Source organism: Hyperolius riggenbachi, chromosome 1 (genome assembly GCF_040937935.1).
Source record: "Hyperolius riggenbachi isolate aHypRig1 chromosome 1, aHypRig1.pri, whole genome shotgun sequence".
NCBI lineage: Eukaryota > Metazoa > Chordata > Amphibia > Anura > Hyperoliidae > Hyperolius > Hyperolius riggenbachi.
This window is the reverse complement of record NC_090646.1, coordinates 375,097,259-375,121,737: the sequence shown is the minus strand read 5'-3', so window position 1 is coordinate 375,121,737 and position 24,479 is coordinate 375,097,259. Positions and strand designations below refer to the sequence as shown.

At 42.9% G+C, this 24,479-nt stretch overlaps 1 protein-coding gene across 2 annotated transcripts in view; it reads right to left on the bottom strand.

Annotated features, from left to right (window-relative positions):
* SVEP1 (sushi, von Willebrand factor type A, EGF and pentraxin domain containing 1) overlaps window positions 1-24,479 on the bottom strand; it is a 456,592-nt gene that overhangs the window by 305,049 nt on the left and 127,064 nt on the right. For both annotated transcript variants that reach the window (XM_068234340.1, XM_068234341.1), the window contains 2 exons: window positions 4,850-5,008; window positions 3,297-3,476 (listed from right to left, as the gene is read on the bottom strand). In XM_068234340.1, the coding sequence (XP_068090441.1) occupies window positions 3,297-3,476; window positions 4,850-5,008 (339 nt within the window). The remainder of the gene's footprint in view (window positions 1-3,296; window positions 3,477-4,849; window positions 5,009-24,479) is intronic.

Sequence of the window (24,479 nt, the reverse complement as noted above, 5' to 3'; positions counted from 1 at the left end):
TTTGAGCTAAAAGTGAACCCCAAGTGAAAATAAACAGATGTGATAAACAATAGGATCTATCCTCCTACTCCTAAAAACAATTTTTAGATATCCCCCAGTTGTATTATATATTTAAAAACGTAAAAAGTAGATTTAATGTTTTATTGTCTCTGCTTAATGAGACAGTCTTTCTGTGTCCCAGAGCTAAAATATATGAACTATTGACCTTTGTTATCTACCCTCTCCACTCAGAAGCTGCTCTATTCCAAGAAAGAGTCTTATGGCTGTAATTCCTTATCAGTGAGGGTTAGCTATAGTCCTGCTTGGTCCCAACAGGAGAGAAATTGTCACTTGCATACCCGATTGTTAACTCTTTCAGGCAGATAAAAAAGGAACACAGCTTAGTTCAACTGGGATATTTGCAGGTTCAGAATGGTGTTTTTGTATTTATATATTTATTTATTTATTTTTATTGGGGGTTTTTTTCTGGTTGGACTTGATGGAGAGATGTCTTTTTTCAACCAAACTATGTAATTAGTGATTTGTGTGTTTGACACTGTACACTGTACATACACATGTCTATCTCATCGTGTCACATGTCACTTAAGGTACACTTTAAGCTGGTCTTTCATTTGAAAACTTTAGTTTTCCAGCTATAGCCTCTAATGTATAGCCTCTCTATAAAGCCTATACAAGCAGTGTTGGGATCAATAAGCATTCCAGGACTCTCTATTACTACTGTACCCAACCCTTTCCAGAACACATACTCTGTATGAGAAATGAATACTCACATGGCTGGCTGTTAACCATCTACCAAACCGTCTGCTAATGCTGTGCATAGGGAATGATCAAACTTACATCATATAATCACTAAACAAAAACAGCACCAATTATAAAAAAATAGGTGTGTACAGTATACAGTATATATTAATACTGTAGCATTACAATCACTGAGTATTGGTGCATTCCTAATACGCACTGTCAGGAAAGAGCAAACGTGTAGTTAATATGCTCTGATACTAAAAAAATATGCTGAACTAGAGCACCCCAGAGATGACATATTTGACTAAGGATAAATATTGTATGTTATTTCTTCAGTCACCTTCCATTTGCACACCCTAATCAGAAAAGTCCTGGAATTACATTAATTTTAAATAATCCAGACTCTTAATGTACAAGGACATTAGCAGACTTATTTACTAGTCCATGTAGTCTATATTTAGCTCCATGAACTTACAAAACCCTGCCGAACAGCAGCACAAGTGTGCTGGCCTTCACTTCTCCCTTACTTCCCTTGCCCGGTAGCTACAGGCATCCCTTAGCATTAGGTAGCCAGAGGTACCCTCATTACTAAGTAGTTAGTGGTGTCCCCTGTAGGGAGATCTTGCCTGTGGAATGCTAAGAGGTGGGTGAGTAACCTCTCATTTATTCTCTGCTCGGGACTCTGCATTAGGAAGGAGGGAGGCACTTGGGGAATGAGCCGCCTTTCTATCATCAGGTGCCTGTAGGAGTGTGCCTACATTGCCTTATGGTAAATTCGGCCCTGATCATTAGGTGTCCCTGTCAAACTAAATACTCACCTAACGATGGATCTGGAACCTCACAGCGATGCCTGCCGACAAACGAGGTCCCCCCATCTATCTTCCTGCATGCTTGAACATCCGTCATCACGCAACGGCACACGACGGAGGCGTATGAGAGTTAAAACGATTGCGTCAGGAGTCATCTGGGATCTTAAAGATCTGATCCACCAAGACATTTATTGTCGCTGCTCGTTGGTCACCTAATTGCACACTCATACCCACCTTACGAGGTTGCCAAATATCGCTCATCGTTCAAAACATTTCCAGTCGTCAAAAGAATCGCGGCGTGGGTACAAGAATTTACATTTTGCATTTAATTACCATTGTGAGGTATGTAACAGAAGGCATAACAAGCTGCCCGATGTGGAGAAAAAGTTAGAACTTAAAGTGGGAAAGGGCAGAGGTAGGATCATGTAGGGATGATCAATGAGATGCAAATTGTTCCAAAATTATGCAAATTTTTATGTAAATGTATGCAGTTTGAAAATGGACCAATCAATTTAAACCCAGGTTTCAAGTTGCACACATTTGCATAAAAATTGGCATCAACTCAGAACAATTTGCATATCTATGATCATCCCTAGGATCATGCGCAAAAAGAAGTTGCTGTGAGATGAAGTAAGATGAAGTATGATTTTTGCCTTCTGCTCATGCGCAGAAAGCAAAAAAAAATAAAAATAAAATATGTACACAACATGAGGTATGGACTTTAAAAGCCCCTGGTACAAGTGTCGGGACATCTTACTATGTTGTAACTTCTAGTTTCCTGCGAGCATGAATACAGCACAGTATGCTGCTCTCTATTTCCCCCTTTTCTTTTACGGCTCCCAACCATGCACATTAGAAGCTCTCACGGGCCACATCAAATGGGGAAGTGGGAAAATTTGGCCCGTGGGCTTTGCGTGAGACACCTGTGCCTTAAAGCGGACCTGAACTCAGACCTTCCTCTCTGCTCTAAAAGATAAGCAACAGCATAATAACCTTTACAGGAAAGCATTTCTTTGTTACAACTGATACAAATCCTGCAATAAATCTGCAGTGTCTCTACTTCCTGCTTTCACGGAAACAGACATAGGTTTAACATCGTGTTTACAAATAGCTGCTATGTCAAGGCAGAAGAGATTCCTTTTCCGACACAGCTGAAAGATCAAATTACAGTTGTGATTATTAGTCACAGATGCAGGGGAATTAGACAGGCTAAACTCTCTAAATACATACAGAGTGCATTTCTCTCTGTTTTCCTTCTGTCCTGTGCAAGAGTTCAGGTCGCATTAAACTAATAGGGGAAACTAGACTGACTATGGTAGGGATTAGATTGTGAGCTCCTCTGATGGGATAGTTAGCGACAATATTATGAACTCTAAAGAGTTTTGGAAAATGTCAGTGCTTTCTAAATACAGATTCAGAATATGATTTTTCCCAAAACTGATGGAACACGTACTGGATTTTGAAAACTCCCAGCATCCACTAAAACCTTTGTGTACAAGTCAAACTCTCTTCTCCTGTGATACAATCATAAATAACTGTTTGCAGGTTCCTTTGTCTACCAGTAAATGCTTTCCCAGCCTCTTGTCCAGAGAGGCTGAAGTGCCTTGAAATACTCAGCTCTAGGTCAGCAAGTTAATTACAGTCCCGTTTTGTTTGTTCAACCTTGTGTTATGTGCAACTGATTGCTTATTATTGTGCTTGTAGGCCTCCCCTGGAAAAACAAAAGTTTATTCACTGCTATCTTACCTCTGCAGGTGGTGTCTGAGCCGGACCACAGTCCATTTGGTTGACAAAGCCGAATGCTGCTTCCAACTAATTCAAACCCTGTCTTGCATCGGATTCCACAGGCTGCATCAAAGTGATTGTTGCAGATGTTCTGGATGAAATAGCCATTCTCTGGAGGATGTAACTCAGGGCAGCGAACAACTAATGAGGGTTGGAATACAAAAACAAGTGTTACGGGAGACAGATTTGCATTCCTATTAACCTACAATGTTATCTGCTTTGTGTTACTGCAAGTTTAATATACTGTAAGAAAATACCTTCAGATTGCACCTTTGTGTAGCCTGCATGCCTTTATGTTATTAAATGTGTCATCGCTCAGCAGGAGAAATTCAGAGAGAGCTACAATTTACAGATAAGCACATCACCGCCATGTACTCGGGTGATTTATAGCTGTGTATAGGAATAAAGCAGAAAGCGAGACACAAAGAAGTTCTTTTATGCTTGTTTTCCTTTCAAAGGGAGCCATGCTTTATTTCCAATGTGCGTAGATTCAGAGTTATTATTGTTCCATTTGCTGAAAGTCATTTTTGATGTCACTGTCACAGGAAATAGGGAATACATTTGCTTGTTTTTCCCCCCAGTCTCAGGATGCTGTTTCATGTAAACATTTGTGGATCATCTACTGGGAGACACATGGCAATTAGCACCATGCTGAATTACTCCCCAGGGAATACCTATTAACCTCCCTGGCGTTTAATTGATGCACCATTTTTGTACCAAAAGAGGTACAATTTTTCTCCAAGCGTTTATTTATACTGTAAACATTTTTGCGGTTCTCTTGCAAGTTGCAGTCTTGCGAGCTGTCCGCAAGCAAAAAAGTAAGTTTTTTTTTCTTTAATTCACATGATACTTTTCTTCCGCTTTAAAGAGACACTAAAGCGAGAAAAAAAATGATATAATGAATTGGTTGTGTAGTAGGGGTAATTAACAGAATATTGGCAGCAAAAAAAAAATTCTCATATTTTTATTTTTAGTTACACAGCTTTTTTATAACATTGTATCATTCTCTAATATTTGCAGTTTACACATTGTTCAGCATTCTAAATTGTTTTATAGAACAGGCAATGAACTTTTGAACTGTCCTGAACTGTTCTCTGCAAAAGAAAAACACAATACAATTGAGATAACCTAATCAGAAGTCAGAGCTCACTGTGACTTTCAAAGTCCTGGAACTCAATGGCAATTTGCATAGATAACAACTGGAGTTGTTTCCTGTACTGGAAACAAATATTAGACTTATGTCTCTGCTCCTAATGCTTTATTTCTTAGCTGTACTACACAACCAATTCCTCATATCATATTTTTTTTTTCGCTTTAGTGTCTCTTTAATGTTTGCAGTAGTGCTGCCCATAGCCTTTCTTTTCTTTTTTTTAACCTTAGAAATGTTTATATTGGATTCATTACAGATGTTTGTATTGCATCCAATACAAAAAAAATCCTTAGCATAAGAAGAAGAGTAGAGGGGCCTACACTATTGGCAATGCTAAATTAAAATATCCATTACTTGATCCTACCTTTGCAGATCTTTCCATCTTGTTCGTATCCCTCCTTGCATACACAATCCTCCACTGATGTACTTCCTGGTGGTGATGTGTGGTTGGGATCAGGACAAGATAGGCAAGTACTCACTCCTCCCGGGGAACCTTCAGGCTTGTATGTTCCAGATGGACAAGCTAAATGTTACAAGTAGCATTTGTTAGTGACATTGCCAACATAAATATTTGTTAGTGATATTACAAATATATTAACTCATTTGTCAGCTGTGCTTTTATTCTAAGAACACTTGAAGTGGACATAAAATAATTAAACAAGGAATAACACAACATAATAGAATGCCTGTACTTTGATCCATCCATTGCTTCTCATTCGTAAATTTCAATAATTACGTCTATCAACCTCCAGATACTTGACCGTCAGAGTAATTATTCAAAGCTAGCTCTAGAGAGAGTGCTAACCTCATCCCATCACCACACACAGTGTCACATTCATCCCTACCCTAAGCCTGCCATATACAGACCGGCTAGTGACGAGAATGTTGGTGGGGATTGATGTCACACGGTGGATGGAGCTTCATCTAGGTCTAATGGTTGAGTTTGCCCAGAGCTTGATAGAGGGGAATGCGCCACTATACTAATAGCAAGGAAGAAAGAGATTGGGCAAATGTAAGCACAGGGATCCTGCTTTATTGGGCTTTCTCAGATTGATACTCTCATCTCCATCTCATGTACGCTTTAAATGTACAGAGCTCATACATAAAATAAACAAATATGCATAAGGAAAATTGACTCCAAGTACTGACATTGGTCAATAGAATAGCTTATACAATCATGACAATGCAATTCAATTTTCTCCCATGCATGATATTACTCTTTTACTAAAAAGAAAAATATTAAAAATCAAGTAAAACTGTAATATCAGATTGTGTCAAATTCAAACCAACTTACTTTTAATACATTTTTTTGCTTGCTTTTATACAGATAATGGGAGAAGATAAGGGAGAGTGACAATTTAAGACAAAATGCATTGCAGCCCTAACATCTGCAAGAGGCTGGTTTCCCCTGAGGAACCAATCGTATTCTCACATGAAAACAAAGCAATGCCCCAGCCATGGGCGTAGCAATCACCCCTGTGATTCCTGCCATCGCAATGGGGGCCCAGAGGCTTTGGTGGCCCTTCCTCTTTCCTCTCCCTAACCGCATTTTTTTCCTGCTTCCAGACAGAGCTTCAAAGCAGAACACTCTCTGCTGCCATTCGCCGGCTCCCAATCACATACCCTTATGAGGTTTGGGAACCAAAGGGGCCCCATGCTATCATTTTTGCAGGGGGGCCCTATTAAGTCTAGTTACGCCTGGCCACTAGCTCAAACGCACACTAGGTCTACCAAAAATATATCTGCTTTTGTAAGTGAGTTGAAACAGGAATACTTAGTTGCACATTTGCAAATATATGTGACCCAGATAAACACTTGCTAAACACTAGCTGGAGAGTTGCTTGGAGGATGCCCATCACATACCTACTGTACCTCTGTGCATGGTAGATAGCCAGGCACCACTTATGCTTATTAGATATCCAGTAGTAGATAGCTAGGCACCAATTGTGCCTATTGGCCTCTAAAGAAGCTGGTTATCACAATACAATGTAGCAAAACATAGAAAACACTCACCACTAAGGCCATTTCTAGGCACAGGCATACAAGGTAGAGCATCTTTAAACAAAGGGAATGCTCTGAGTCCTCTTTGGGAACCTGGAATTAAGCAGGGGTGGCCCAGCCAATGCAGTGCACTTCCACCCTCTGCTCTTCTCTTGCACACCGGTGTAAGCATCCTCACTGATTGGACATGGCATGTAAGTAAGGGAAGGAAAACACAGGAGAGCAGTAGCATTGGCTACAACAAGAATCTGGGAGCCAGCCCACGAAAAGAACAAGCAAGAGTCTTTGTTACTAACAAGAGTCTTGGCCCTAAAAGGGATCATGGTCACTAAGGGGGTTATGTCATTAAGTATCTATGTCACTAAGGGTGTATGTTACTCAGATGTTTCTGTGAGCGGTCTCTGTCACTGAGGGGGATAAGTCACCAAGGAGTCCCTATCACTAAGGGAGCTGTTTCACTGAAGGGTCTGTGCCACTGAGGTGTCACAAAGGGGGCAGTTATTAGAAAGTCCATATTAAACAAATTAAGGATTTGCACCATTCGATGATCTGTAAGGCTAAGTACACGTCAAATTGCTGTAGCTGGCTGGGATCAGGATTCAATCTCTTTGGCAACAGTTAAAGCTGAATTCTGTACAGATGCATCACTAGTCTAAAGGCTAGCAACATGTCTGTTCCTGTAAAGCAGGTGGGAGGAACAAAACCCAGAGCCTGATGTAGCGGCTTTCCGGTGCACACTGGCATATGATGAAATGTGGTATCTGTAGGCAACATTAAGGGGAGTATGTGCAACGGCTACTTTGCATCGGTTGGGAGCCGAGTGACTCGCTTGTAAAAGTTTCTGTACACAGCTTTAGTGCAGGTAACACTGCTGTGTTCAATAAGCAGTAGACAAACCTTCATGACTGTCTACCCTATATGTGCCACCCATGCTAGGATGCATTAACATGAACTGTGTTTCAGCCGCTTGAACACCTTCTCTGTAGACATTTTATTGATGTCCATAGTGTGGTATACAATTACATTTTTTGCTAGTAGAAATGGGAAAGAAACACAAGGACACCGGAAGCCCAATCTGGTGTAGTATTGTCTGGTTGTGTGGGGATAAGGTCAAGTAATATAAGTTGTATACTCACAAATGTAGGTTGGCACCAGATGCAACCACTCTTTAGGGCATGTGGAGAGGTACTGTCTCCACTCGGCCTGTAAGGTGTAGAGGATGAGTGATAGATTGATGCTCCAAAAAGTTTTGTATCTCACAATAGAATTGTGTGATACTAACCCTACAAGTGTAGGGTAGTAACTGGTAGGATAGTGCTAGGAGGCGACCAAATTAAAAAGACCAAATTATAGGTGTATATAAAAAAAAGACGACCACTTGCATGGAGTAATTCTATAAAAAATATATTTATAAACTTTTATTTCATTAGCACTGTGACAACGCGTTTCTTGGCAACCGCCGCTTCCTCAGGTCAAGTAAGTGCCAGGGTAGGCGGTTGCCAAGAAACGTGTTGTCACAGTGCTAATGAAATAAAAGTTTATAAAAAAATGTCTTTTTTTTATAGAATTACTCTATGCAAGTGGTCGTTTATATATATATATATATATATATATATATATATATATATATATATATATATATATATATATATATACACCTATAATTTGGTCTTTTTAATTTGGGCGCCTCCTAGCACTATCCTACCTGTACACAATTAAAGGCTTTTATGACAACAGAATGCTTTTACTCATTCACATAGTGGAGAGTGCTCTGGTATGAAAAAGAGAACCTATTCTTGTGATCTCTTATATAGTATAGACTCCTGAAGGATCTGGCCCATATGCAATGTTTTTTTTTCTTTCTGAGTTTTCTCCTAGGTGTTATTTTCACACCTTGTAAATACAATGTTTTTTAACCCACCAACAAGCAAGAAAATACTCAATCATTTTGATTGTACTTTTTCACCAACCTGTTTGTACTTTTTCAAAGTTATTTTAAAGAGAATATGACAATTATCTCCTGGGAGGTAACTCAGAAGAAATAGTTAATGCATATCAGCCTGTGAATTAAGGATATCTATAGGAAGACCAACAATGTTGGCTGTCAGCTCCCTGCGGGAAGCTTTGGAAATGTATCGAGATTTGATATTTCAGCAGGTGGTATAGGATAAAGGAATGCATTTAAAGGACATTATGAGCTTCAACAGCTTGAAACATGAAATATATTATTAGTTTACATGGTTTAAGAATGATGCAATTCACAAAGCAAAGTTAATCTATTAAAATACCCATCTGTGAAAGAAAATAGAGGCTTTATTAACTAACATTTTTAAGTAATCAGTGCCTGACTAGGCCGCTGTACAAGTCACTGACAGGCAGCTTTGTGTTGCCTCAGCATGACCTCTCCATAGTCAGTAAATTGTATGTAGGGTCGTGCAGGAACAAATTATGTTACTAGTTTGACAGGTTTAATTTAAACACTATTTCTTTTTTATTCAGTTTTAGCATGTAATACAAAAATATGTGTTTTCTTTTTGTTTATTTGTTTTTGCATATCTGGTTAACTGCTGCATTAACCAAGTCTCCAACATTGCAAAAGCTGTCTCCAGACTTGCTGGATGGAAACTAGTCCCTATTGTTCTCTTTATCTTCACTGTACTACAATTCAACCCCTGCATACACACTCTCCATTAATGTCTTCCAGGAAGAAGCGCTGTACAGAAATACTGCTTGGTTATAGCGAAATAGCATGTACACACACAATGGAGAGGGAAGGCGGGGCAGTGGATGCTGCAGGAGCAAGTGAGGATCTGTGGCAGGCAAACAAAATGATAATAATGCAAACATTTATATAGTGCTTTTTTCCTGTTGGACTTAAAGAGAACCCGAGGTGGTATTTAATTATGTTACTGGGGAACAGAGGCTGGTTGTGCACACTAAGACCAGCCTCCGTTGCCCCATGGTGTGCCTCCATGTCCCCCCTGCACGCCGCTATACCCCCCACAGTGCTGGCTACACGCAGCGCGTCGCCAGCACAATGTTTACCTAAGCGCTGTCAGTCAGCGCCGCTCCCCTGCCTCCTCCGCATCGGCGCTACCCGCCCGCGTCACTTCCCTCCTATCAGCGGGAGGGAAGGGACACGGGCGGGTAGCACCAATGCTGAGGAGGCGGGGGAGCGGCGCTGACAGACAGCGCTTAGGTAAACATTGTGCTGGCAACACGCTGTGTGTCGCCAGCACTGCGGGGGTATAGCGGCGCGCAGGGGGAACATGGAGGCACACCATGGGGCAACAGAGGCTGGTGTTAGTGTGCACAACCAGCCTCTGTGCCCCACTAACATAATGAAATCCCACCTCGGGTTCTCTTTAAAGCGTGTGAGAGCTGCAGCCACTAAGGGCGCGCTCAGGAGGCCACCCTGGAATATGACCATGCCTTTACATATTACTCATTGTTTAGTAATATGCAATGAGGGGGGTGTCACTTAATGATGTCATAGAGCAGCTGTACACATGCTACATTCAGAACCAAGATGGTGCAGAAGGATCGAGGCCAAGGACTATGTAGAGTGTGTACCAAGCTGTGTGAAGCAGGGGTCATACTTGTCTTTCAGTTTTCTACACTTTTCAGAAAACTGAAAGACAAGTGTGACCCCTGCCTTACAGTCAGCAGCTAATGTAATTTATAGAGAAAACAGGCAAATTGCGTAAGATGTCAGGTTTTTTTTCTGCGCCAAAATCTGCATTCAGGTGTGACCTAGCCCATTGATTAACATAAGTTCTCAGTTGAAATCAGTTTTTCTGTGCATAAAACGTGCATGAAAGTCGACAAGTGTGACCCCTGCTTCATTGTGGGAGGGGTCAGGACTGAAGAATGGAAAAAAAATGTGTATGTGAACTTTATAAGCTTTTACAACCAAGAATGGTCACTATATTTGCTCTAATTACGAATGATCAAACTGAAAGGGGGGGGGGGGCAATTTACACAATGGCTGTGCTACAAGAAGGAAACGTAAATCAAATACTGAATGCATTAAACAATGATAGATGATATAATTGTGTTATCCTGCAAATGTTCATAGATCATAAAAAGTATTATTATCTTAAAGGGCACCTGTAATGACTTATAGCAGAACATACTGTAATTCAGGATACCCATTTCTACATTAATTATTCCTGGTTTCAGCATCAGAAACACTACTTATAACTATACAGTGTATTGTTGAATATTGGTGTGTAACCCCACCCTCCTGTGATGTTTAGCCTAGGCTGTGATGTCATGTCGATTTTCCCCAGAGCACTCTAGGAGGTCATGTGATGTTCCTGCTAACTGCACAAAGGGGGAAAAAACATCCCCCGGTTATTCACCTTGGCAGCAGTAAAGATGTCACCATCACTGATAAATTTAAGGCTGTAAATCAGGATGAGTTAAGATTTACAATAGGCAAACACTGACTAAATAATTTATGCATGAATATTATAAAAGGAATCAATTTTATTCCTTAAGTTATATTCGATAATTCAGCTCCTCTATAATAGTAGTATACTGTTTCTTGTCATGAACATCTACTTCTAGTCACATTAGAGTTTACATTTTGGAAACTGGCGCAGCGGTATCTTATTAAAAAAAATTGTCCTCTGGCGTGAGGGGGCCAGAAATCTATTTCCCTTACCTGCTGCCATACAGTTCAGACTCAATTTTCCACCTGATCTTTCTTCATTTGGCTAAATTAACAAGGCTTGAATTTCTGCCAAGCCATGCAGTCATATTTTTGACATTTTAGCCATGGAGAAAAAAAAGGCATTTCCCGATCCCCTCAAGGTTAGGGAGTCCACCGGGAGGTTTTGGAATGGAGCCTAGCTCATAAGCCATACAACATAGACACTTCATTTTTCATTGAAATCACTGAGATCCTATACAGTACTATACATCCTTGGAAATGTTTAAAAGGTACAGTACATATGTTACAATATCATTTAAAAAGGAATGTGCAGCGCCTTTTTATTGTATTGCTATAAACCCATGTACTCAAATCAGCGGAAAAAAATTCTTACGTTTTTACTGTTTAATCAGGTAAATTGCACGCACAGTATTACAGCGCCACAACCGGGTTTACACTCAGAGGTGGATCACGCTATTTATAGTTACCAATCCCAATGAAACATAGACAGTCCAAATAGCTGCGCTCAGTTCATATGTTAGTTGGTCCACTTCCTTCTGCGGTGTCCTTCTGATTATAAACACACCTCAAACAAAACACATATACAGTAGATAGTAATAGTGCAGACTGTTTTTAAAGGGGGAAAAGGGGAATATCACCCCGTTAGTGCAAACCGCATGCACAGACTGACTACCACTGTGATAGGTTGGGGGCGGGGACTACCTCCACCATCTGCCTATACCAACTCAACTCATCCAATGTCCTCAAACAGGTAAAGCTCCCTGCTCACCGTCAAGACTTTAGCTGGAGATGTGGCAGAGTCTGCTTTGTTTTAACCTTCCGTGCTCAGATACAAGTACCATCAGCGTCCAGGCAGGAAAAACACATGTGCAATATTCCACCTCAAACGACAAGCACAATGCCTCCAATGTGTAAAAGCATCATTTAATAAACTCTACTAAAAGTAATGCGCGTACATTTTAAAATCTTGACAAGTCATGTCACAAGTATACAAGCATACTTCTCTAGGGGAGGACGTGGAATTACAGGAGACGCCGTGGCCCTAGACCGGGGGGTCGGTAGTATGCTTGTATACTTGTGACATGCCTTATCAAGATTTTAAAATGTACGCGCATTACTTTTAGTAGAGTTTATTAAATGATGCTTTTACACATTGGAGGCATTGTGCTTGTCGTTGAGGTGGAATATTGCACATGTGTTTTTCCTGCCTGGACGCTGATGGTACTTGTATCTGAGCACGGAAGGTTAAAACAAAGCAGACTCTGCTACAACTCCAGCTCAAGTCTTGACGGTGAGCAGGGAGCTTTACCTGTTTGAGAACATTGGATGAGTGGAGTTGGTATAGGCAGATGGTGGAGGTAGTCCCCGCCCCCAACCTATCACAGTGGTAGTCAGTCTGTGCATGCTGTTCGCACTAACGGGGTGATATTCCCCTTTTCCCCCTTTAAAAACAGTCTACACTATTACTATCTATATGTGTTTTGTTTGAGGCATGTTTATAATCAGAGGGACACCGCAGAAGGACGTGGACAAACTGACATATGAACTGAGCGCAGCTATTTGGACTGTTTTAATCAGGTAAATGTTTAATATCATATAAGCACATTTCATATATACTGTATTTTTGGGGCTATAAGACTCACTTTTTCTCCCCCAAAAGTGTGGGAAAATGTTACTGCGTATTATAGTCCAAATGCAGGGAGTTCCTGACTTGTGAACGCCTGCCAATACGAACCTCCCTGTACTGTGCCCATGCAGAGGAGGACACAGCAGGCACAAAGGAGCATAGAGGAGGACATAAGGGGGACACAAAGGGGCATAGAGGAGGACACAAGGAGGACAGAGGCAGACACATGGGGGCACAGGCGGCCACAAGGTGGGAAAAGGAGGACACAGGGATACAAGAGGTACAAGGGGGCGTGAGGCACAAAGGGGATATTTATAATCCACAAGATGCCTCTTCACCATGGATGCACCAGGTTTAGTATATTTTTTTCCTCTGGTTTTTGCCCTCTAAACCTAGGTGCGCCTTATGGTCAGGAGTGTCTTACAGTCCGAAAAATACAGTAATAAAGCATCTGAAGCCAGCAGGCTGAAATCCTAAGAAATCTTAAAGAGAAACTGAAGTGAAAATAAACCTATATAACTTTATACTAAAGTTAAAATATACCCTGAACTGAGTTTCATATTTTTATGTTTAAATGCTTTATTTTAGGCTTCTCCTTTCTGAATAGCAGCTTTCAACTCTGGCTTTCTACTTGGAAATTGAATTAATATGACTTCCTAACACTGCAGGGTGGCCCCTTGAGCGCGCCCGTAGTGGCTGCAGCTCTTGAGCGCTTTGAGTCCATCAGGAGAAAAGTGCTATACAAATGTTAGGATTATAGGATAGAATTATTAATATCCCTTGATCCTTTTTAGAACCCACTAGCAGCCTTTTCTAAGCGCTAGTGATTTGAAAAGCTCTTGCTAATGTAACGCTATGGATGATTTTTATAAAATTCACAACTGCTTAGTAACGGCTTAGTAACGTACTGCTAGTGTTCCCAGGCCTTACACTGTTTCCAGATTAGTGTGTATTGAATGTATTTTTCTATGAGAATTGATCTGTCTTTAATATAATGACCAGATTTTTCTTGGCTCAACCTGGGACAGAGGGGGGTGCTAGTGCGGCGCGGGAAGCGGGCTGCGTCAAAAAATGGGTGTGTCCATGACATGGTGTGGGTGGAGCGAACTGTAATGTAACTCTGAGGCAGTGGGCTAGAGTTTCCTCCCAAAACACAGATAGGCAATGTTCCCCAAACACATCAGAAAGCAGTGTTCCCACAATGATGTGGTGAAATGGGAGATTTGCATCTTAGATGTCAGTCCATGACATGACTGTGTACTCTGTAAAGTGCTGTAGAAGATGCAAGTGCTACATAAATACATAATAATGATATGGCGGGACATTACACTTTGGCTATGGCCGGGATTAGATTGTTAGCTCAGCCAAGGACATGACTACATTCTCTGTAAAGTGCTGCCTTAGATGCCAGTGCTATATAAATACATAGTATTAGCATGCCATTTAATAATTTTGAGCACCCAAAATGCCAAATGCTGCAACAATAACCCCAAAAGAGAATGCAGTCTCTATGGCCATCAAATAATAACTGCAGCAACCTCTGACAAATGAAATGCAACTACAGTTACCTCTGACACATGAAACGCAACTAGCTTTGTCTCTGACCCATGAAATGCAGCAGAAAACGATTACTCCGACTCAGCAAACGGTAAATGAGGCAAACATTACCTCATGCGGCCACAGAGTCTCACGCCTGGGACACCCAGCGGCCGAAAGTGGGACATACCCTGGCACACATTGCAGCCTGGGACAGGGGACCCTGAACCTGGGACGTGTCCCAGGTAAAATGGGACGTATGGTCAGTGTATCTTTAACCACTTAAGGACCACAGTCTTTTCGCCCCTTAAGGACCAGAGCCTTTTTCTCCATTCAGACCACTGTAGCTTTCACGGTTTATTGCTCGGTCATACAACCTACCACCTAAATAAATTTTACCTCCTTTTCTTGTCACTAATACAGCTTTCTTTTGGTGCTATTTGATTGCTGCTGCAAGTTTTACTTTTTATTATATTCATCAAAAAAGACATGAATTTTGTCAAAAAAAAAAAGACTTTTTTAACTTTCTGTGCTGTCATTTTTCAAATAAAGTAAAATTTCCTATACATTTGAGCGCGAAAGTTATTCTGCTACATGTCTTTGATAAAAAAAAAAAAACATTCAGTGTATATTTATTGGATTGGGTAAAAGTTATAGCGTTTACAAACTATGGTGCCAAAAGTGAATTTTCCCATTTTCCAGCATCTCTGACTTTTCTGCGCACCTGTCACGTTTCATGAGGGGCTAAAATTCCAGGATAGTACAAATACCCCCCAAATGACCCCATTTTGGAAAGAAGACATCCCAAAGTATTAAGTGAGAGGCATGGTGAGTTCATAGAAGAATTTATTTTTTGTCACAAGTTAGCGGAAAATAACACTTTGTGACAAAAAAAACAAAAAACAAAAGTTTCCATTTCTTCTAACTTGCGAAAAAAAAATGAAATCTGCCACGGACTCACTATGCTCCTCTCTGAATACCTTGAAGTGTCTACTTTCCAAAATGGGGTCATTTGTGGGGTGTGTTCACTGTCCTGGCATTTTGGGGGGTGCCTAATTGTAAGCACCCCTGTAAAGCCTAAAGATGCTCATTGGACTTTTGGCCCCTTAGCGCAGTTAGGCTGCAAAAAAGTGCCACACATGTGGTATTGCCGTACTCAGGAGAAGTAGTATAATGTGTTTTGGGGTGTATTTTTACACTTACACATGCTGGGTGGGAGAAATATCTCCGTAAATGACATTTTTTTTATTTTTTTTACACACAATTGTCTATTTATAGAGATATTTCTCCAACTCAGCATGGGTATGTGGAAAAATACACCCCAAAACACATTATGCTACTTCTCCTGAGTACGGCGATACCACAGGTGTGGCACTTTTTTGCACCCTAACTGCGCTAAGGGGCCCAAAGTCCAATGAGTACCTTTAGGATTTTACAGGTCATTTTGAGAAATTTCGTTTCAAGACTACTCCTCACGGTTTAGGGCCCCTAAAATGCCAGGACAGTATAGGAACCCCACAAATTACCCCATTTTAGAAAGAAGACACCCCAAGGTATTCCGTTAGGAGTATGGTGAGTTCATAGAAGATTTTTTTTTTTGTCACAAGTTAGCGGAAATTGATTTTAATTGTTTTTTTTCACAAAGTGTCATTTTCTGCTAACTTGTGACAAAAAGTAAAATCTTCTATGAACTCACCATACTCCTAACGGAATACCTTGGGGTGTCTTCTTTCTAAAATGGGGTAATTTGTGGGGTTCCTATACTGACCTGGCATTTTAGTGGCCCTAAACCGTGAGGAGTAGTCTTGAAACCAAATGTCGCAAAATGACCTGTGAAATCCTAAAGGTACTCATTGGACTTTGGGCCCCTTAGCGCACTTAGGGTGCAAAAAAGTGCCACACATGTGGTACCGCCGTACTCAGGAGAAGTAGTATAATGTGTTTTGGGGTGTATTTTTACACATACAGATGCTGGAAATATCTCTGTAAATTTTTTACACACAATTGTCCATTTACAGAGAGATTTCTCCCACCCAGCATGGGTATGTATAAAAATACACCCCAAAACACATTATACTACTTCTTCTGAGTACGGCGATACCACATGTGTGACACTTTTTTGCAGCCTAGGTGCGCTAAGGGGCCCAACATCCTATTCACAGGTCATTTTGAGGCATTTGTTTTCTAGACTACTCCTCACGGTTTAGGGCCCCTAAAATGCCAGGGCAGTATAGGAACCCCACAAGTGACCCCATTTTAGAAAGAAGACACCCCAAGGTATTCCGTTAGGGGTATGGTGAGTTCATAGAAGATTTTATTTTTTGTCACAAGTTAGTGAAAAATGACACTTTGTGAAAAAAACAATAAAAATCCAATTTCCGCTAACTTTTGACAAAAAATAAAATCTTCTATGAACTCATCATACACCTAACAGAATACCTTGGTGTGTCTTCTTTCTAAAATGGGGTCACTTGTGGGGTTCCTATACTGCCCTGGCATTTTACGGGCCCAAAACTGTGAGTAGTCTGGAAATCAAATTTCTCAAAATGACCGTTCAGGGGTATAAGCATCTGCAAATTTTGATGACAGGTGGTCTATGAGGGGGCAAATTTTGTGGAACTGGTCATAAGCAGGGTGGCCTCTAAGATGACAGGATGTATTGGGCCTGATGTGATGGATAGGAGTGCTAGGGGGGTGACAGGAGGTGATTGATGGGTGTTTCAGGGGGCGGTTAGAGGGGAAAATAGATGCAATCAATGCACTGGGGAGGTGATTGGAAGGGGGTCTGAGGGCGTTCTGAGGTGTGGGCAGGTGATTGGGTGCCCTAGGGGCAGATTAGGGTCTAATCTGATGGGTAACAGTGACAGGTGGTGATAGGGGGTGATTGATGGGTGATTGATGGGTAATTAGTGGGTGTTTAGAGGAGAGAAGAGATGTAAACACTGCACTTGGGAGGTGATCTGATGTCGGATCTGCGGGCGATCTATTGGTGTGGGTGGGTGATCAGCTTGCCCGCAAGGGGCAAGTTAGGGGCTGATTGATGGGTGGCAGTGACAAGGGGTGATTGATGGGTGGCAGTGACAGGGGGTGATTGATGGGTGATTGACAGGTGATCAGTGGGTTATTACAGGGAATAACAGATGTAAATATTGCACTGGCGAATTGATAAGGGGGGGGGGGGTGTCTGAGGGCAATCTGAGCGTGTGGGCGGGTGATTGGGTGCCCCGCAAGGGGCAGATTAGGGTCTAATCTGATGGGTAACAGTGACAGGTGGTGATAGGGGGTGATTGATGGGTGATTGATGGGTAATTAGTGGGTGTTTAGAGGAGAGAAAAGATGTAAACACTGCACTTGGGAGGTGATCTGATGTCGGATCTGCGGGCGATCTATTGGTGTGGGTGGGTGATCAGCTTGCCCGCAAGGGGCAAGTTAGGGGCTGATTGATGGGTGGCAGTGACAAGGGGTGATTGATGGGTGGCAGTGACAGGGGGTGATTGATAGGTGATCAGTGGGTTATTACAGGGAATAACAGATGTAAATATTGCACTGGCGAATTGATAAGGGGGGGGGGGGGTCTGAGGGCAATCTGAGCGTGTGGGCGGGTGATTGGGTGCCCGCAAGGGGCAGATTAGGGTCTAATCTGATGGGTAACAGTGACAGGTGGTGATAGGGGGTGATTGATGGGTGATTGATGGGTAATTAGTGGGTGTTTAGAGAAGAGAAGAGATGTAAACACTGCACTTGGGAGGTGATCTGATGTCGGATCTGCGGGCGATCTATTGGTGTGGGTGGGTGATCAGATTGCCCGCAAGGGGCAGTTTAGGGGCTGATTGATGGGTGGCAGTGACAGGGGGTGATTGATGGGTGATTGACAGGTGATCAGTGGGTTATTACAGGGAATAACAGATGTAAATATTGCACTGGCGAATTGATAAGGGGGGGGGGGGGTCTGAGGGCAATCTGAGCGTGTGGGCGGGTGATTGGGTGCCCGCAAGGGGCAGATTAGGGTCTAATCTGATGGGTAACAGTGACAAGTGGTGATAGGGGGTGATTGATGGGTGATTGATGGGTAATTAGTGGGTGTTTAGAGGAAAGAAGAGATGTAAACACTGCACTTGGGAGGTGATCTGATGTCGGATCTGCGGGTGATCTATTGGTGTGGGTGGGTGATCAGCTTGCCCGCAAGGGGCAAGTTAGGGGCTGATTGATGGGTGGCAGTGACAGGGGGTGATTGATGGGTGGCAGTGACAGGGGGTGATTGATGGGTGATTGACAGGTGATCAGTGGGTTATTACAGGGAATAACAGATGTAAATATTGCACTGGCGAATTGATAAGGGGGGGGGGGGGGTCTGAGGGCAATCTGAGCGTGTGGGCGGGTGATTGGGTACCCGCAAGGGGCAGATTAGGGTCCAATCTGATGGGTAAGAGTGACAGGTGGTGATAGGGGGTGATTGATGGGTGATTGATGGGTAATTAGTGGGTGTTTAGAGGAGAGAAAAGATGTAAACACTGCACTTGGGAGGTGATCTGATGTCGGATCTGCGGGCGATCTATTGGTGTGGGTGATCAGATTGCCCGCAAGGGGCAGGTCAGGGGCTGATTGATGGGTGGCAGTGATAGGGGGTGATTGACGGGTGATTGACAGGTGATTGACAGGCGATCAGGGGGGATAGATGCATACAGTACACGGAGGGGGGGGGTCTGGGGAGAATCTGAGGGGTGGGGGTGATCAGGAGGGAGTAGGGGGCAGATTAGGGACTAAAAAAAAAAATAGCGTTGACAGATAGTGACAGGGAGTGATTGATGGGTGATTAGGGGGGTGATTGGGTGCAAACAGTGGTCTGGGGGTGGGCAGGGGGGGGTCTGAGGGGTGCTGTGGGCGATCAGGGGGCAGGGGGGGGGAAATCAGTGTGTTTGGGTGCAGACTATGGTAGCTGCAGCCTGCCCTGGTGGTCCCTCGGACACTGGGACCACCAGGGCAGGAGGCAGCCAGTATAATAGGCTTTGTATACATTACAAAGCCTATTATACAAAGTACATGCGGCGATCCGGGTGCTAGTAACCCGCCGGCGCTTCCGAACGGCCGGCGGGTTACAGCGAACGGGGGGCGGAGCCAGTCCCCGGTGGCTGATCGCGTCACGAATGACGCGATCGCCGCATAGCCACGCCTGCAGCCTCCCCCGCCGATGGGCGTATTGCGGTCGTTTGGGCCCGGACTTTGCCGCCGCCCATCGGCTGGGGGCGGTCCTCAAGTGGTTAATCCAATAAATGTTTGTACTCCTTCATTATACAGTAGCCCAATGCTCGACTTATTTGGCGTACACTGTTTCTCAGCTGTTTTGGCTTCTATTTACTTTTCAGAAAACGGTAATGGATTTGACATGGTGTTGAAGAAGATGACTCCAGTTTGTTTTTTGTTTGTTTTTTTACTTTTCCTGTACTGAAAAACAAAAAAGTACTTCAGACAATTTCTTAGTATGGTTAATATTAACCCTCCTGGCAGCGCAGCAGTTTTTTGTTGTTGTTGTTTTTTTAAAAATCATGTAGCGAGCCAAAGGCTCGCTACATGATAGCCGCTGCTCAGCGGCATCCCCCCGCCCGCTTCGATCAGGAAATCCCATTCAAAGAACGGGATTTCCTGGAGGGCTACCGACGTCGTGACGTCATTGGGAGTCCCGATCCACTCCTCAGCGCTGCCTGGCACTGATTGGCCAGGCAGCGCATGGGGTCTGGGGGGGGCGCGGCGATCGAGCGCGGGCCGGCGGCGATCGGTGTGCGGACGCAGCTAGCAAAGTGCTAGCTGCGTTCAGCAAAAAAAAAAAAAATTAAGCAAATCGGCCCAGCAGGGCCTGAGAAAACCTCCTGCGCGGCTTACCGCCAGGAAGGTTAAATGTGCCCATGTTTATCACCATTTCATGTCACTTCAGGTAAAATTAAATTAGTGTCCACTTTACATAAAAAAAGAGAGGGATCTATTCCTGCCACACATGTGCACACAGATTTCCAATAGATTTCAGCATGCAATGTATTGTTCACTTTACATAAAAAAAAAAGAGAGGGATCTGATCAGAGAGGGATCTAGTCCTGCCACACATCAGATTTCCAATAGATTTCAGTATGCAATGTATTGGTAAGCTGTGGAGCCGTCTCTGCCTGCTGGCCCCTCAGTCCTCCCATCACATGATATGTACTCCCCCTGCTGTGCAGAGTGTTTCAGCCTCACTTATCCTCTGTCTTTCGCCACTGCTGGCAGTGGGCCAACAGCATTTTTTTCAGACATCACATCCATTTTTGGATAAAATACATGTAAATATACTAGATGCATACTAAAATTTCAATAAAACTTTTCTTTCTTTCCATGGGAAAATTTGCATTCCAATTATCAAATGTAACATGGGGCCTTAATAGTTATCCAGAAGCCGATGGCATCCACTGGTACAATTACTTACTATCTCACTTAAGCTACATACTAACCCCGTGATGCAGGATGATGGATTTAATGACATCTCCCTGACGACGAGCTCTCCCCAATCCATCCCCCAGCTGGCAGGTATGCGCGATGTTACACGACAGGCATGAACAAGACTTCAAGCAATCGGGGTGCATTACGCAGGGGTTGTAGGGGGATCTTAAAGAGAACCCGAGGTGGGTTTGAAGAATATTATCTGCATACAGAGGTTGGATCTGCCTATACAGCCCAGCCTCTGTTGCTATCCCAAACCCCCCTAAGGTCCCCCTGCACTCTGCAATCCCTCATAAATCACAGCCACGCTGCTGACAAACAGCTTGTCTGAGCTGGCTGTGTTTATCTCTAAAGTGTCAGTCTGCTGCTCTCCCCGCCTCCTGCAGAACTCCAGTCCCCACCTGCATCCCTTCCCTCCCTGCTGATTGGAGGGAAGGGACGGGGGCAGGGACCGGAGCTATGCAGGAGGCGGGGGAGCAGCAGAGACTGACACTACAGATGTAAACACAGCCTCACAGCACGGCTGTGATTTATGAGGGATTGCAGAGTGCAGGGGGACCTTAGAGGGGTTTGGGATAGCAACAGAGGCTGGGCTGTATAGGCAGATCCAGCCTCTGTATGCAGTTAACATTCTTTAAACACACCTCGGATTCTCTTTAAAGTTCCGATTTGCTGTGATGGTCATTATCGCTGCGAAACGCTAAGTGACGTTCACGTGATCGGACGCCTGTAACCACGTTGTGAGATCGGGGGAAATGACCGTTTGTCTGTCAAAAAAATCTCCGGTCATTGGGAGAATCGTTAGTAAAATCGTGAGGTGTGTACAGCCTTAAAGGCACATCTTTATTAATCCACCTACCTTACATACAAAAGTGTAACAAATCATGTCAGTGAATGAATGTAACTTTCTTATAAATTCCTTTTTACTAACAGCATTGTTCCCTCGTTTGCTTCTGATCCTGCTAATTAAGCTGTAGCATTACCTGCTACTTGTTAAATAGCGGCAGTAGCGGGCTTCCTCCTACTAGTAATATGGCATGCAGGGATAATGACTGCTGAAATGCCATTGCAAAATGAAATCTATCAGCAGCCAGGTCCCATTAGCCTGGCAGGCTCAGCTACCCAGCATGCTAAGACTATAAAAAGCGCAAATTAATCACTTTTGCTAGAAATACCAGCAATGCATCATTTCTGTTCTCTCTGCTACATGTGGAAAGCAGAAACCACAAATAAGGCAAACCTGTTCGCTCTTGAACAATTATGAGTTGTTCCTTTTTTTTCTGTATTCCACATAAAATAACTAAAGAGAGATACAGTCTAGAATGAAGGCTCCAAAGAAATCAGTCTTAAAAGCAAAGGAACTGATTAAGGCTACTGACTCAATAAACGATATTGAATATATGCCCTTGTTCTTTACGAGAATCCACAAACCTTATCTGTCTGGAAAATGAGCAATACCATAAGCTGTTACCAAATGCCATGACTGTATATGTGTTGCAAAACTGATGAGTGTTTTCCTGGCTGATAACTGTAGGCTGAGACATGCTTGAATCTCCTCATTATGCATGTCTGAAACTGGCTAGATGACATTATCAGGTGAAAATTCCTTGTGGAATTAACAGACCTCCTAGTGTTAACAGCGCTCTGGATTCTGTTTAATGTATGCATCTGTAGCAATGATGCTTCTTCATTTTTCATGAGAAATTCATGAGAAATTTCATGAGAATTGTTGCTGAGTAAAGAAATCCAAGAACCGTTCCAAAACATGAGATGAGTGACAAGTTCGGAACCTGCACTTCCATCAAACAGTGCAATTAAAATTGTATAAAACATAAAAATAAAAGGAGTACAGTGGAAAGGGAGAGATTTATGCTGTGCTAAAAAGCTACAATGAATCCCCAATTCATTCATCATTATACAGTATACTTTAAGGTGTCTAAAGCACTCTTAGGTAGCTATTTAGAGTGACTGGATAGTGTACTGGTTAAGGGCTACTATTCAGAACGGAGACCTTGGGCAAAACTCCCTAACACTGCTACTGCCTACTGAGCGCGTCCTAGTAGTGGTTGCAGTTAGCCCTTTGAGTCTCAGTTAGCCGGCAGATATGGCGGTGGCGTGGTCGATAATGGTTATGAATTTCCGGGGGGGGGGAGAGACGCTTGGTTTAGGTTTAGGAATTGGTGGGGGTTGTTTAGGCTTAGCTATTGAAAGGAGTGTCAGTTAGGGTTCAGCATCTGTGAGGGGTTGTTTAGGGTTAAGGTGGCCATACACTTATAGATTTGCAGCAGATTCAACCATCAGATAGATTTCTGTCAGATGTCTTTCAAGTTGAATCTGACAGGAATCTATCTGATGTGTACCACACACTAGGAATAGATTTTATTCTGAAAGCTATTGGAAATTGTTCTAAATGCATTATTGGACCATTAGATCTAATGCAACTCTAAAGGCCATCGATCTGCTGCCAGATCTAGATTTTCCATCCTGTCAGATAGATCAAATCGATCAAAATCGATCGAAATTTTCCCCAAATCGATCCATTAATAGATTTGATAGAATCTATTTAGGCATCTGTGAGGGGTTGTTTAGGGTTAGCGTTGTCAGGAGTCTCGGTTGGGCATCTGTGAGGGGTTGTTTAGGGTTAGCATTGGCAGGGGAGTCAGTTAGGGTTAGGCATCTGTAGGTGGTTGTTTAGGGTTAGGCATCAGTGGAGGAAATTGTTGGTAAGTGGTAGGCATCAGCGGGAAATTGTTGGTAAATGGTAGGTATCAGCGGGGAAAGGGTCGACTAGGGTTAGGCATCATAAAGGGAGGGCTCGTGTGAGAACAAAGTTAAATTGGGCTATAGTAAAATATTGGTAATAATTACCAATATTCTGCTATCAGAATTACCCAGTGATTCATAGTAGAATATCGGTAATTTGCCAATATCCTACTTAAAGCTATCCCCTGGGCCAAAATTACTGCAGAACCCTTTTTAAAGGGTGCCTTTGATCATCAGGAGAAAAAACTGCTTCCACTGTAATAAACAGGTAATACTGCATGTGTGTTCATTGCCCTGTTCATCCCTTGCCATTGCACTGACTCAGGCCAGTCATATTGTTATGAAAAAGATTACCTGAAGTGTGATGCCTGGGTCTGGCGCTCCCCAATGCGAGTGTGAATGCATGCACACAATGAAAAAATAGGTTTTTTTGCATACTAAAAAACCACTGCAGCCCAATTTTTATTCAACAAATTGCCTATGTTGTGCACTTGTCCTGTTTTGCACTCACTCAAGGAAAAATATATACTTTACTTATCTCCCCCTAAAAAGCAGAGCAGGTGGTTTCGGTGCACCGTGCTCAGTGCCAGGCATAGAAACTAGGCGCCCCCATAGTATGTTATACTGTAAACAGGGAAGATAGAAAAAAAGACCGGCACTAGATCCTGGCTGGAAGCTTACTGGTCATACTGGATTCTGTACTGGCAATCCGGTGCTCTCAGAAACAGGAATCATTCAAGCTGTATGAAGAAAATTGAGGCACTGTAAATTGCAATGCAGGGTACCTTTAATCAACACGGACAGACATCGGGGTATGCAGTGGGGGTGAGGGAGGCCTGACAGCTGTTTCGCTTGACAAAAAGCTTCCTCAGAGGCCAATAAAGTGTACAAGACACTTTATTGGCCTCGGAGGAAGGTTTTTGT